Source organism: Plutella xylostella, chromosome 31 (assembly GCF_932276165.1).
Source record: "Plutella xylostella chromosome 31, ilPluXylo3.1, whole genome shotgun sequence".
NCBI lineage: Eukaryota > Metazoa > Arthropoda > Insecta > Lepidoptera > Plutellidae > Plutella > Plutella xylostella.
Window position 1 is genome coordinate 2,375,721 of NC_064011.1, and position 15,344 is coordinate 2,391,064.

Sequence of the window (15,344 nt, forward strand, 5' to 3'; positions counted from 1 at the left end):
CGGCAATATGAATGCACAACAAGTGAATCAACCTGCTAAACCACCAATCCCAGTAGTTTCGACCACGGGAAAGGTTTCCAAAACATCAGCTGGGAATCAAATGTCCCAGTTATCATTATCAACCAAAATCAATCTTGATCCTCAAAACCAACCACCACTAAGTGAAGATGACTGGCAAACAGTGCCAGTGCTTAGCCAACAAAGTAGATACAAGAGAAAAAAACAAAACCAGTCACCATCTCCTGAAAAGGATGTGCCACTAACTAACCGCTACTCCTCATTGCATGTCGATGACACTAGCACAATTAAATCTGTCCCAAATTTGGTTGGTATGAAACCCAAACAACCCTCCAAACCTCCGCCGATATTCTTGTATGGTGTGGAAGACCTAAACCAGCTAACCATTAGCATCGAAGAAGTAGTAGGCCAGGACGACTATTCATATAAAGTTGTTTCAAAAAATCAGCTTATATTATCCTCTAAAACAGCAGACATTTACAAAAAGCTCATTGAGCACATTAGGGAGAAGGGGCTTATTGGGCACACATTCACCAGGAAAGAAGACCGCTCTGTCAAGTTCTTCATTAAAAACCTACATCACACTACTCCAAAGGATGTGATCATAAAAGCAATCGAAGATACTGGTAACAAGGTAAGAGGTGAAGTAGTTAACATTCGAAGGAGAGGTACTAAAGAACCATACAACATCTTCATTGTCAATGTTGAGCAAAATGAAAACAACAAACTGGTAAAGGAAATAAGATATATCTTCCACCAGCGAGTACTCATCGAAGACCCAAGGAAAAGTACCATTATTCCTCAGTGTACAAGGTGCCAAAAGTATGGTCATACAAAAAATAATTGTATGAGGCCATACAAATGTGTAAAATGTGCCGAGGATCATAAAACTACAGAATGCACAAAGAGTAACAACACCCCTGCCAAGTGCACCTTATGTGAAGGCGAACACCCGGCCAATTATAAGTGATGCAATGTGTATGTTGAAATGATGAATAGGAAAACCAAACGTAACACTTTGAAGCATACAGCGGACAAAGTAAAGGAAACTGTATCTAGAAGCAGCGTACCTGTCTCCATGGAACAAAACAAGAACACAACTACCATGTCCTACAGAGATGCTACGGTGTGTTTATCTGCTAAAGAAACAAATCCACTATCATCATCATCATCACCAGCTGTTGATTCTACCAGACCGCAGCCTAACATCCAAATACATCAAAACCATGATGACGGCAACAATATCTACTCAATACTAATGAATACAATGAATAAACAAGCTGAAAAAATAGAACTCCTTCTGAACAACATGGTCATTCTTATGAACCTTTTAACAACGCTTGTGCAGAAACTACCATGAATAACTTGAGAATTGGAACATACAATATAAACGGACTTACGTCAAGCAAAAATGAACTATCAGTAATACTCGAAATAAATAAAATTGACATAATGCTTATATCGGAAACCCACTTAAATGACCACAAGGAGTTTAATTTGGATGGCTATAATATTTATGTTAGTAATCACCCTAAAGGCACTTCACAAGGTGGCTCAGCAGTCCTAATAAGGAGCAGTATAAAACATCACCTTCATAGTACATTCCAAGAAGAGTATATACAAGCTACCACTGTTACAGTGGAAGGTAGAAGTGGAGCCATCAATGTCAGCGCTGTGTACTGCCCTCCCAAACACACTGTGAGTGAGGGAATGTGGGCTTGCTATTTCAAATCATTGGGCCCCAGATTTATCAGCGGCGGCGACTGGAACAGCAAGCACACCTTTTGGGGCTCAAGATTAATCACAACTCGAGGGCGTGAACTCAAAAGGTGCTTAGACTCCTGCAAGCTGACTTCCTTATCCACTGGTGAACCTACTTACTGGCCGACAGATCCAAATAAAATACCCGACCTGCTTGATTTCTTTATAAAAAAGGGTCTTTCAGATTTATACTGTGACGTGGAATCCTGTCTAGACACAATATCTGACCACTCACTTGTCATAGGTACGTTCAGTACAAATATAATTTATAGAGAGCCTCCATTGACACTCTACAACCATAAAACAGACTGGGACGCCTTTGCAGAGTATCTCAACGAAGGTGTAGATCTAAAAGTGAGACTGAAAACAGAAGAAGATATTGATGAAGCCACTGATGAAGCAGCCTGGCGTTCAACACCTGAAATCAAATTCTCAGCAAAACCAGTAAACATACCATTGGAAATAAGAAGAAAAATCGGTGAAAAACGAAAACTCAGAAGGCAGTGGCAACTGAGTCGATCTTCTCAAGACAAAATGAATCTAAATAGAGCAGCCAGAGAACTAAAGGAGATAATAGAAGAAAATCAAAATGCAACCTTTAAAGATAAGTTATCTCAACTCTCAGCCACAAAGAAAGACAACTACTCATTGTGGAAGATAACAAAAAACTTGAAAAGGCCACAGCAACCAATTCCTCCTATCAGAACACCGCAGGGTACTTGGGCTAAAACACCACAAGAGAAAGTTGATGTCTTTGCAGAGCACCTTAGTCAAGTTTTCACACCAAACAGTTCAAATATGATGGAATTTGAAAAAGAAATAGACCAAGTGATAAATAGTGACCAACAACTATCACCTCCAATAAAACTAGTGACACCCAACGAGCTACACCGAACAATAATGAAGCTAAGCAACAAAAAGGCACCGGGTTTTGACCTCATAACTGGGGAAATTCTGAAGCATCTTCCTAGAAAGCCAGTAGTTTTCCTGACAATGCTATTCAATGCTGTCTTTCGAATACAATATTATCCTAAACTATGGAAAGTGTCGCAGATATGTATGACCCCCAAAGATGGCAAGCCACCCACTGATCCTGGCTCGTACAGGCCTATAAGCCTGCTACCATTACTATCCAAAGTGTTTGAAAAGGTGTTCCTGCGAAGATTAAAACCTATACTCGATGAAGAAAAAGTTATCCCTGATCATCAGTTCGGATTTCGAGAAGAGCACTCCACTGTTGAACAAATACACCGCATTGTGGAAAAGATACGACTGTCCCTAGAAAAAAAAGAGTACTGCTCTGCAGCCTTCCTAGATATACAACAGGCCTTTGATAGGGTGTGGCACAAGGGTCTCCTATTTAAAATGAAAAACCTGGTACCTAATTCCTTCTTCATGGTGCTCAAATCTTACCTACATGGCAGGAAATTCCAAGTCAAAATAGGAGAAACTACTTCAAAACTATATGAGATCCAAGCATCTGTCCCACAGGGTTCAGTCCTCGGTCCAGTGCTATACTCCATCTACACAGCCGACTTGCCTTGCAAAGATGATGATGTTGTTATGGCAACTTACGCTGATGACACAGCCTGTCTCTCGAGCAATAAAGACCCCATCCTAGCCTCACAGAAACTGCAAGCACAACTGGACGATATTGATGTCTGGCTGCAAAAATGGAGGATCAAATCCAGTGCCACAAAATCGGTTCACGTCACATTCACCCTACGCAAAGGTGACTGCCCCCCTGTTAACTTGGGACGGGAACAACTACCGCATAAAAATTGTGTGAAGTACCTTGGTCTGAGACTAGATAGACGACTTACTTGGGCTGAACACATCAAAGCCAAAAAAACAGAAGCTAACCTACAATATCAGAAGCTGAATTGGCTGATAGGAAGACAGTCGCCTCTCTCACTCAACAACAAACTGCTGGTGTACAAGTGCACCATAAAGCCAATCTGGACTTACGGCATCCAACTCTGGGGATCTGCAAGCAACTCCAACCTGGAAATCCTACAACGCTTTCAGAATAAAGTACTCAGGGACATATCTGGTGCTACTTGGTATACCCGAAATGCTGAAATACACGAGTACCTGGGGATGCCCACAGTGAAAGAGGAAATATGCTCATACAGCTCCAAATATCAGGACAGGTTACAGGGACATACCAACAAATTAGCGAGAGATCTACTGATGAGTGACCCCGAGGATACTCGACGGTTGAAGCGATGGCACATCCTGTCCCTCAGTGACAGAATCTAAGTGGAGATAAGCTGGAATTAGAAACCAAGGAGATGATGTTCACTGGACCATCACCCAAAACAACGAGGGATAATGAACAAACAATCTGATGAAGACAGAATGTCGATGGCAGATGAGAAAGAGAACAAAAAAAAAAAAAAAATGCAGTTTCCAAAATGGTATGAAACGTTGCTATTGTTTCAATTAACAAAAAAGTTATTGCTATTTTAGTAAAAAACGACCTCGATGTAAAATTGTTTGAAGGAAATTTATCTGACTGAATTTATTAAGGGTAAGTCATGTGGGAATGAATAAAAGTAAAATAGGTGGTGTGGCCGGGAGTGAAGAGACAACGTTGTCACAGTTAATAAAAAAAAAAACGCATTTTGAGTATCTTTCTCGAAAAAAGTGGACTATAGCAACTCCACATTCCCCATAAATGTAGCGCATGGTAACGTACATTCCTGAGTAGTGCTAATGTGTGATATTGTACGAGTAAAACGCTTACACATGTACATTGTACACCCACAGTATCCAAAAAAGGGACAGATCAGTTTGTCATTAACATTACCTCTAATTACTTGTTATTTATTTTAAAGTTATTGTTAAACAAAACCAAACTCTCAAAATTATGATTATGACCATTAATGAGTATTATTTTTTGCTGATTATGTACTTAATATAATAATGTGGTGTTATAATTTTGAAAAATAAAAATAAAAGTCAATAAATGTTTGTTTTTTTTAAATAAGGTGTGAAAAACGCAAAATAAGTTTTATAAGAGTTTGGTAAGTTTTTTCTTAGCTATTTTTGCGTCATCTATGTTGCCACGGCTGACCCCACCACCTATTTTACTTTTACTCATTCAAACATGACTTACCCTTAATAAATTCAGTCAGATAAATTTCCTTCAAACAATTTTACATCGAGGTCGTTTTGTACTAAAATAGCAATAACTTTTTTGTTAATTAAAACAATAGCAACGTTTCACACCATTTTGGAAACTGCATTAAATGAGCAATCTTTTCAAATAAGGTGCCAGGTTTGCGTGGTATATTTTTTTTACAGTATGTAGAGTCAAAGTTGTTTTTAAAAAAATACGATTACCTTTTATGACTTTGAAAACCGTGTTTTTAACTAGATATTTTTTTTGACTGCGATCAATAGCAGGGCTATACAGGGTGATGCAACACCAAACAAATTCTAACAATATGGATTTTTGTACCGGCGGCACGCAAAAAACTGATCCAAGGTGTCGATTTTCAGCAAATTTATAAAAGTGTCAATATCTCGAAAATTATCGAGTTTTTACTAAGGTCATATTGTGATATTCTGGCCTCTCATGAGCTGACCTATCAGCCCTTTAAGGGATGACGTTGACTTTTGGGACACCCTGTATGATACACTACACATACATAAAGTATGATAAAAAAACTGAGGGGTGAAGGGGGTCGCGAAATATTTTTTTGTACCAAGGGGGTCGCATCATGAAAAAGGTTGAAAAACACTGACTTAGATTAGCTGAAAGAAAGAGTTTTTAGGCACTCCACTGTGTTGTAAACATATTCTTCATACATAATGATAACTCTGACTAACCTGTTCCCAAAATTGGATCTCCAGAACTCTGCGGCATCACTCTTAGTGATACGGAACTGGTCGCCGGCGAACACCCCGCTCGGGAACATCGCTTTCAGCTCGCTGAGCATGTGGCTGAACACCAGGCTGAGCTTCGTCAGGTTCCGTCTATAGTGTGAGTTCTCATCAAACATCTTCTCCTTTCCTTCCTTAAACAACTTGATGGCTTGCTTACACTTTTTAATCAAATTTATTATAAATATATTAAAGTGCTCATTGCTGTTTAACGCCTGCATATTGTCCTCATACTTGGAGTAGATCACTCGCAGTCTCTGGTACGTATCCGGTAAAATATCGAGGATGAACGGGGGACTGTTTTTCAGATTCATTTTGTGGTGTTGACACAACTTCACCACTTTGTCCATGAGTTTCCACGTTTTGTCTAATGTCCGTTTGTCTGTCGCTAGCTTCGTGGGGCACACGGCGTCGCTAAATGCGCCGTGGAGCTTGGAAAATATCGAGGAAATGTTCTTCTGTTGCGACTTGTGTCGTTGAGCAGCCATTTTTGACCGAACTCCGATGACATACAAATGAAAACAACAATTCTCTTCACTAACGGGGTATTAGAACGCTTGCAATGGCATCACTTGATAATAAGGTACTCCAGCGAATGTTTTTTCATTATTACGGAAACGCACATCATTTAAGTTACAACAAAATCTTACTTTGCGTGAGGCAATTAAAATTTCAATTTGAGAGGATTTCTGAAATTTTGACACATCCCATCCGATTCGCGACGCGAGCGGCCGTGGCTGCTTTTTTAATCTGTGGTTATTTTACTAGAGAAGTTCCAACTTAGCAAAAAAACACAAACAACATATCGATACGAGATAATGGCTCTTGTAAAGGCGCCGATACACTAGCGGACGTCTTTGTCGTTCAGCTTTCAGACGTCCGAGAGCGATCTGGCACTAACTGTCCCAAAAGACCATGCGCACTATCAGTCGCGGCTGACAGCCGCGTCCGTAAGCCACGTCCGCTAGTGTGTCGGCGCCTTATAACCTTCATACAAGAGCACTGCAATAAAAAAAAAAAAAACAGTGCTCAGAGTGAGACTGTCAACACTGTGTGGTAGTTTAGGCACTGTTAATGTTTACTAAATTAAAAAATAACCACACGATAAGATAATTATCTTATGTGGCGAGTAAGCGAAGCTGCTGTATCGATAAAATTAATTCATTTTCATAAGTTTTTCTTACCATGCAGTACATACCATTCATAACGGCGGCGGCACTCATTAGTATTATTTTACTCTCTTATCTATTGGCTATCACTTTATCGATATACGACACCAATTTTAGTTTTGTTTGTCACATCCCTATTAGCCACAGAGTACTTTTTCACAAGTGTCCATAAACTAGCCATAGTCAATAATATCTTTATTCTAAGCGTAGGTATGCTATTGCCGGCCAATGCGACTATCCGAGTTTAGAAATGATGACCCAACTGAACAACTTTCCTAAAGAATATCTCACCTTCTCCAGTATTATTTTCTCTATAACCTTCTCATTAGAGAAGTACATTCTAAGGCCACCAGCACCAATCTTACCTTCAATGTTTTGTATTTTCTGTATTTCTGTGCAATCAAGTACGGTCTATCCATAGACTTAGTATACAGGGTGATTGGAAAGTCGATGTATTCCTTTAAATGGGTTGTAGACGAAGGCGTTTCCAGCCGATTGAACTCCATAATGCATTATCCGAAAGTCAACCATTTCTGGGTTATTTAAGTTTTAAGTTTTTTTAAGAATTTTGCCACAATTTATGTTTAAAAGCAAAATATTTAAAAACTAACGTCTAAAGTCTAAAAAGCATTCTATCGTTGAACCTATCGTCATCGAAAGGTACTTTTGGCTAACCGTGTTATCGGACAAGCATTATTTCGGTGAAGCAACCTTGTCCTAGATCTGGGCATTTGAGGAACCGCACTATTGGAACACAATTATTAGTAAACGGTTCGAATAAGTCTAGTTACAATACTTCTTACCTTAAAATTGGAACAAAATCTTGGTTGTTTCCCTACTTTGTCCGCCTATGCGGTTGTTTTGGCTATTATCTTGGTCATACCTTAATTGATTTTAGATTGGAATATGTCATTTTAAAGCTTATAAATTTAATTGATTAGGTATGTTTTTAAGCTGTAGTGCCTGAAAAATTGTCAGATAAAATTCTTTTTTTAATTAGCTTTTTTGATTTCATCTTTCGTAACATTTTCTTAACGTTTCATCTATTTTGAAGCACTGTGTCTAAATTAAGTTAAATTTTGCGCAATTAATGATAATGATTAGTTGACTAAGGTGTCACCAATGCAAAACAATCAAAAAAATATTTAAAAAATCGTTGGTTTTTGAAATATTTTGCTTTTAAACATAAATTTTAGCAAAATTCTTAAAAAACTTAAATAACTCAGAAATGGTTGACTTTCGGATAATGAATTATGGGGTTCAATCGACTGGAAATGCCTTCGACTATAACCCATTTAAAGGAATACATCGACTTACCAATCACCCTGTATACTAGCGTATATACCAACAAAGCGAGCGAGGGAGAAGAAAATCCCTTACGGAAATTTGGCAAGATAGAAAAGGATAGCGAATCCAATGAAACTGTGACTGGTTTTGAATGACAGCGTCACAAATCGGCACGCGGGAAATCAACACCTTAGTATTTTGGATGGTTCTACCTTTTTTGGCCTAAGATTTATTTGCTTAATCTCGTATTGCATAGTAACACAAAAAAAAACACGCACTCACGCCTTGTACTAATGTACTCCCTTGCGGGGTAAGCAGAGGTGCATTGCTGCACCCACTTTTCGCCAGAGTGTTACGTTAGTCCCAATGTAATAGGGGGCGGGCCTATTGCCATTTTACGGGCACATCCAAGACCCGAGAACAAATATCTGTGTTTAAACAAATATCTGCCCCAGCCGGGAATCGAACCCGGGACCATCGGCTCAGTAGTCAGGTCACTAACCACTACGCCATTCGGTCGTCATTTCGGTTGCATAGTAACGTTTGGTCAAAGTCTCGTTTCGCCGAAAATCGTATGACATAAATCTCGATTAGTTAAAAGTTATTTCGCATTATCTTGTTTAGCCTAATAATGGTATGGCCAAATCTTGAATAGCCTAATAACTAATAGGTTTATCATCATCATCATCATCATCAGCCTTCTATCGCCCACTGTTGGGTATAGGCCTCCTTATAATAGGTTTATACAAAGTAATAATATTTGTTTGGCTTTAACTTTGACGGAGCGTCTCTCTCTATAGCGCAAACTGGTGCCTTGTATTGTTTCCGCTGTTTGGAAAACGCTCCGCTCCGCTTCGCTGCGCTCCGCTTTGATTTTGATGAACATGTGCACCTAACACGCTCCTCCTCGCTTTGCTCGTCGTCGCACCTATCTTTAGGTTTTATCTCATGGGGTTTGTAATAATTATATTGCTCGTTAACTTTCGATTTTTTAATCATTCAATATCTTTATTTTCGGGATGTAGGAGAAAATTACCACAATTTGTACATTTACTACATCCGAAAGTAACTGTGTCTGTCTGTCTGTCTGTCTGTTACTCTTTCACGCCAAAACTACTGAACGGATTTGAATGAAATTTGGTATACATTCGGTCTAGACCCTGGGAAAGAATATAGGCTACTTTTTATCCCGGAATACCCACGGGAAAACATTTTAAGGCGAAGCGCAGCGCGCGGGAACAGCTATACTTAATATATTATTTATTAAGATAACATTAGGAGAAACAAGATTATACATTGGTATAGACGAACATTAATTTGAGCAAACGAAACTTAGATGTTTAAAGATTGTCCCTAAAGAGTTTTAGACGAAACGAGCCTTATGCCGAGCTTATGCCACATAAGTCTTGGCAAAGTGATGTTTCGGCCAAAAAAGTTTAGACCATACAACCCGCGCAAAGTTTCTAGACACCTGGCCCAAAAATCTATTTCTCCCCCGCTTCCCCGCTCGAGGCCCCGCTCTCGTCCTTTTGTAGCGTTAGCATAAGTCCATCGCAATTTTATCGAAGAATTATCAGACGATTAACAATAAATATTTTTTATCGCATATTTTTTTGTTACTACTTTAACAAGTAGGTATCAACTTGAATACTTATATAAACAAATATTTATACATTTTTTTACAATATAACAAAAGTCAGGTAAGTATGTTTTTTGCATGCGGGTTTTTAGATAACCAGAATAATCTTTTTTTTGGGCGGTAGGTGTGAAAAAAAGTACACATATACTACAATTAATAAATTTAATTAAAATAATAAATAACAGTTTAAAAGAAATAAAATTACATAATATGATAGTTTGACATAAAATACCTGCCAGTAATTGTTATCTCCGTAAAACCAGCACAACTTAACACCCTGAACCATGCTATCTATCTATGTTCCTTGCATCTCACGATCAAGCCGTATCTGTACTAGGGATGTCCGATTTTCTGGCTTGAATCGATCTTTTGGATCGTAATGGATCGTAACTCCGTGAATCGATACTCGATCTAAACCGCATGACTTTGAATCGATTTAATCGATTTTGGAAGATCGTATCGTATCATTAAAAATGTTTTTTTAATAGATTCTCGACAAGGAAATACTATTTAACTATATCGATCTCGGAAGATCGTTAGAATAAGTAAAATTAAAGAAAAATCTTGTGTGTTTACACAAGATTTTTCTTTTAATAAAAAGTCTTGTAAGTTACAGACTCCAACCGTCTGCATTTAAGTAAACTTTAAAAAAAAAATATTCTTGATAAACGCGCTGGTTCTATACTCTAATTTTTAATCTCGCGGAATTCTGACATTTCATAAGTGATGCCACTAGAAAAGATCTTCACCGAATAAAGGAAAAATTTGGATCATTTCAGGGCAATAATTTTTAAAAATGTTTTCATACAAAAAGATAAATCTAAATATTTACTTACTTGCCCAAGTGAACTAATACAAAAATAACCAATATTTCAATACCAGCTTTTATTTCGCCTTTATAAGTTTTTCCGTAGGAATTCCGCGATAAAAAGTAGCCTATGTGTTAATCCAGGGTGTCAGCTTATGGAATGGAGTTCCATTCCAAATTTCATTAAAATCGGTTCAGCCGTTTTGACGTGAAGGAGTAACAAACACACACATACTCACAAACTTTCGCATTTATAATATTAAGTAGGATCACGACTCATGACAAATGTATCAAATTAATTTTAATTAATTAATTAATTCTTTAGCATGGCATCACTTATCCTACTAAATTCAAGGATAATAAACCTTTTCAATCCATTTCAAAAAAAGATTCTTAATTCGGTAAGTACATATGTTAGGTATGTTGTAAGATTATAGGAACTGCACCATATTCACAAATATGACAATCTATTAGAGCTCTCTCTCTCTCTTTCAGGCTATGTGTCCCATATGGTGGTGGGGTCTGCCTTCCTCGTTTTCTCTCTCCACTTCGCCCTGTCTCCAACGTCGTCTACAATCTATTAGAGCTAATAAACAAATATTCAAAATTTTATATATGTATTTTATGTATGTATGTTTATATGCTTGTTGGTATGTATAATTGTCTACGAATATCTCGTATTGATCCGATTGTCACTATTCTTTTTTGGGATTTCCTTTTGAGGTAAGGCTTCAAAAGGAAAAAAGGAACCCTTATAAGATCACTTTGTTGTCCGTCTGTCTATCACCACCCTTTTTCTCAGAAACGGTTAAAGATATCAAGCTGATATTTCAACAAATGTACCTCCATACTAGATAAGATAAAGATAAAAATTATTTATTCGGTGACCAGCACCACACACCAAAAAATACACAAGGAAATACACACAGCAAACAACAAATAAAACAAAAGAACTTATATGACTAAACTTATAGGTAGATACTTAATTTTACACATAACAGGCATACAACATAACGGTGTGTGTTGTCCAGCACCGAAAAGGCCCGCGCCTCAGCTTACACCGCTTCAAGTGAGGTGGCATCCACCCACCTGACGCGGCACTGATTTTCAGTCGCGTCCTTTGTGACTATCTCCCATCCATGAGTAGGTACCAAGGCGTACACAATATAATAAATAAATAATATATGTGATACTAAAATAGCAATACTAACCAAATACAATATAATATACATTAATATAACATACAAGTGAAAGCTATAATAGGACATAATGCAGAATATCTATAAATTAAATATTACCCAAATTGAGGGTAGGGTAACGTAACGTACCTTGGGACGCTTGTACCTCGGGACATTGATTGTATTTTAAAATCCGGCTAAATAAACACATTAAAATTCTACCCTAGGCATAGTATTTTACTCGCTTGGCAAAACTAGTGAGTCTCGTGATCATACCAGCATCGAGTGTGTGGTGAAGACAATATGAAGTTTTTTGGAGTCAAAAGTAGCTTTTGTATAGTTTTTTGTGTTGCTTTATCTCATTGAGGCATGCTCAAAATAAAGACATGGATGTCACGTATAACTTTTCAGTTATTTAATTTTATGACATGGCAATTATCTGAAAGATTCCTAAATTAAAAATAAAGATATTTAAATTTTGGTTAAATATTGCTTTTTTGTACCTTGGGACACGATTAAATTTGTACCTTGGGACACTGTTTCCTATGGCTTTGTACTATGGAAAATGCAAACATCTAGATAACGCCTTATATCTCTGTTCTTATTAGTGCCAGAGTGAAACTAGACAGAAGAGAGATGCAGTAAATCAATAAGAACAGAGATATAAGGCGTTATTTAGAAGTTTGCATTTTCCATAGTACAATGCTATAAGAAACAGTGTCCCAAGGTACAAACGTGTAACGTACCTTGGGTCAAAACAAGCATTTTTACTTTTATCTTAATTTAATAAAATCTGGCCACACTAAAGCTTTAGCACAAATACTAGTGATAATAGATTATATATCCTACCGAATAAAGAAAATTTCACATTAATATCTTAGTTGTACGCTGCGATAGCTTCATTCAAAGTTGGGGTAGTCGAAAATGTCCCTAGGTACGTTACGTTACCCTATTAATCGAAAAGTTCAAAACAGCCATCGGCGTTTCAGCGGGCGAGCGAGACCGGTCGCCATCGCTGACTTGCTTCAGCGCTCAGACCAGCCCGTGCCGTCCGGCTGAACACAACTGTGAAACAGTTTCATAATAAAATATACACTACTGTGAGTGAAAAATGGACACAATGCACACTACATAAGATCCATTTTGCAATGGCGGACTACGCAAAGAAAATTAAATAAAGTAACATGCAAGGTAAGACATTTTATGTTGATAACTATCTGATGTACATTGTAATAATAATAATAATATAAACGAATGAATTATTAATTAGGGTAAATCGTGGTATAACTGGCATGTGTCAGTAACTGGCACTTTGACTATAAAACTAAATATATTAAGCTTTTGGATATAGTAAGACCATCTTTGATGTGTTTACAGCAATCTCCAATTATTTATTGATATTATAGTTTAATTTTACGCCGCTAGGTAAGTATTTTCCGGCGCTGGAAATTATCTCAGTCAAAGCGGCGAAGATCGCCAAAAAAATGCACGTGCGTTAAGTTTTTCTTAAGGAGACACCAAAATTTGTATGGCCTGTTTTCGCGAAAATAAATAAGTTTTTGATAGTGTGACAATAACAAGGAAGTAGGGGAAGGTCTAAACAATATCATAATAGCCCGATTCACTGTGATTTTAGTTGCTTTTGAGTTATATTTGAGGGTGCTAGTTACTGAAATGTAATTTATATCTTCACTTAGTAACTGGCACCCCCCTGCCAGTTACTAATATTTTGGGTTCTGTGATTTTAAGCTATTTTATACCTTCTATCGACAGAAAATACGATTTAAAGTGCACTGTAAAAACCCCCAGTGTCTAGGCAGCTTTGTTTCAATAACTGGCACGGGGCTGCCAGTTACTAATCTGCATACATTTTTTTTAACACCAATAACTGGCACTTACTGGTGCGGTAAACATTTCTTTCATGTTTCTTTTCAGAAAAATGACTAAAATCAAGGCAATCTACAGTAGTCTGTAATTGTCCACTGCTGGACCTCTCACCAGCAGTGACATTGCACTCTGTTCTCAACCTTCCTCATCCAGCCACTACCGGTCAGCTTTATAAGGTCATTGGTCCAGCTGGCCCGAAGGTATCCGCCGCTACCCTTGCCTGTTCGTGGTCTCCACTCTAGAGCGCGTTTGCCCCACTGGTCATCGGTACTTCGGCAGCTATGGCCGGCCTAATGCCACTTGAGCATACAGAATTTAAGAGCTGTATCGGTTACTCAAGTTCTATTACGGGTACCTTATTTCTGATATGGTCCTTCAAAGAAGCACCAATCTTTCCAATGCCCGCTGATCCATACGTCACGATCCACGTCTATGATCCATACGTCATCACCAGTAAGACGCATTGACTGAAGACCTTTGCCTTCAGGCATTTTATGTGAAAATTTGTCAAATCTTCCCTTATGCAGTCCAATCCAGTAATACATATTTTGTTTTATGCACCTTACAGCTTCTGCCTAGTCGAATAGACTGTCCAAGGTAGACATAATATACTGTTGCTGCATAAAGGCCGCTATGCATGTTACAACGAGGGAATTCCAGAACTGCCCAGGTCTAAATGGAATCAAAGACTTTCTTATAGTCCTTGAAGAACTTGATAGAAACACGGTTCGTTATGACCTTATAAAACAGCTTGAAAACATGACTTATAAACAAAATTGGTTAAAGAGCTTCTGAAGCTGTTTGAGGATAGTAATAGCTTTCAGAAGAGCTGTACTAATTCTGTCTTTACCCAGAGCATGTGAAGCTGAAAGCCGTAGAAACCTTCAATTTCCGAAAGAAATTTCAGCTTAGAGGCAACTATACTACCGTCAGCAGACTCAGCAGTCTTCAACTTAGCCAGGTCATTTCTCCCAAGCTGCTGAATAAATACATCAAGGTCCACAAGCATTTGCTTTCTCCATTTCCGTTTCCAAATCCAAGGGTTTCTCGATTTGTTGCATTCATATGGACCCACGATTCGTCGCATACTTGTACTGTCATTTTGTCGTAGAAGTCGACCATTACAACGGTGATTTTGAGTCTTGCCGGTACAGAACCTTGACAGGTAATTGTACATTACCTAATATCAAATATATTATTGATTTTTGAGTACTTATTGACCTAATTGCATGATTTTTTAAAAGGTGCCAGTTACTGAAACATTATGTGACAGTTACTAATTTTTACTGCCAGTTACTAGGTTTTTTGGGGGTAGTGGATATAAACTTCATTAAAATCGAATATTAATCATATATCTTTACCATTTATGCCTATAATTGTTCGTCATCTTATTGCCAGTAATTCAAGCCTACCGGTGCTTAAATCAGGCCAATACTTTATTTTTAATATATTTTTTTGTGTTGCTAGTCGCTTAAACTGCCAGTTACTAGTACTTTTACCCTACATTATATTGAAGCAGTCTTCATTAGAACTACCTACTACTTATATGTCGTTGTACAGTCGCCGACTAGTGTTAATGTAAAGTGTTAGTCTGTTGTATGTGCGTCAAGAGAGTACTTGATAGTGTCGAGTGTTTGTATGATAACCGGCTGACTGTACGGAGATACAATTACGTGAGGGTGAGGTTGTTGTTGTTGCTGTCCTAT

At 37.9% G+C, this 15,344-nt stretch overlaps 1 protein-coding gene across 2 annotated transcripts in view; it reads right to left on the minus strand.

The window, feature by feature from the left end:
- Positions 1-6,419, minus strand: part of LOC105391330 (E3 ubiquitin-protein ligase CBL) — a 39,713-nt gene extending 33,294 nt beyond the window's left edge. Inside the window, exon 1 of one of the 2 annotated variants that reach the window (XM_011562793.3) lies at positions 5,617-6,419. In XM_011562793.3, coding sequence (XP_011561095.3) covers positions 5,617-6,158 — 542 coding nt within the window. In that variant the 5' untranslated portion in view covers positions 6,159-6,419. The remainder of the gene's footprint in view (positions 1-5,616) is intronic. The other variant, XM_048632206.1, reaches the window with a different exon arrangement.
- Between the last annotated feature and the right edge of the window lie 8,925 nt (positions 6,420-15,344).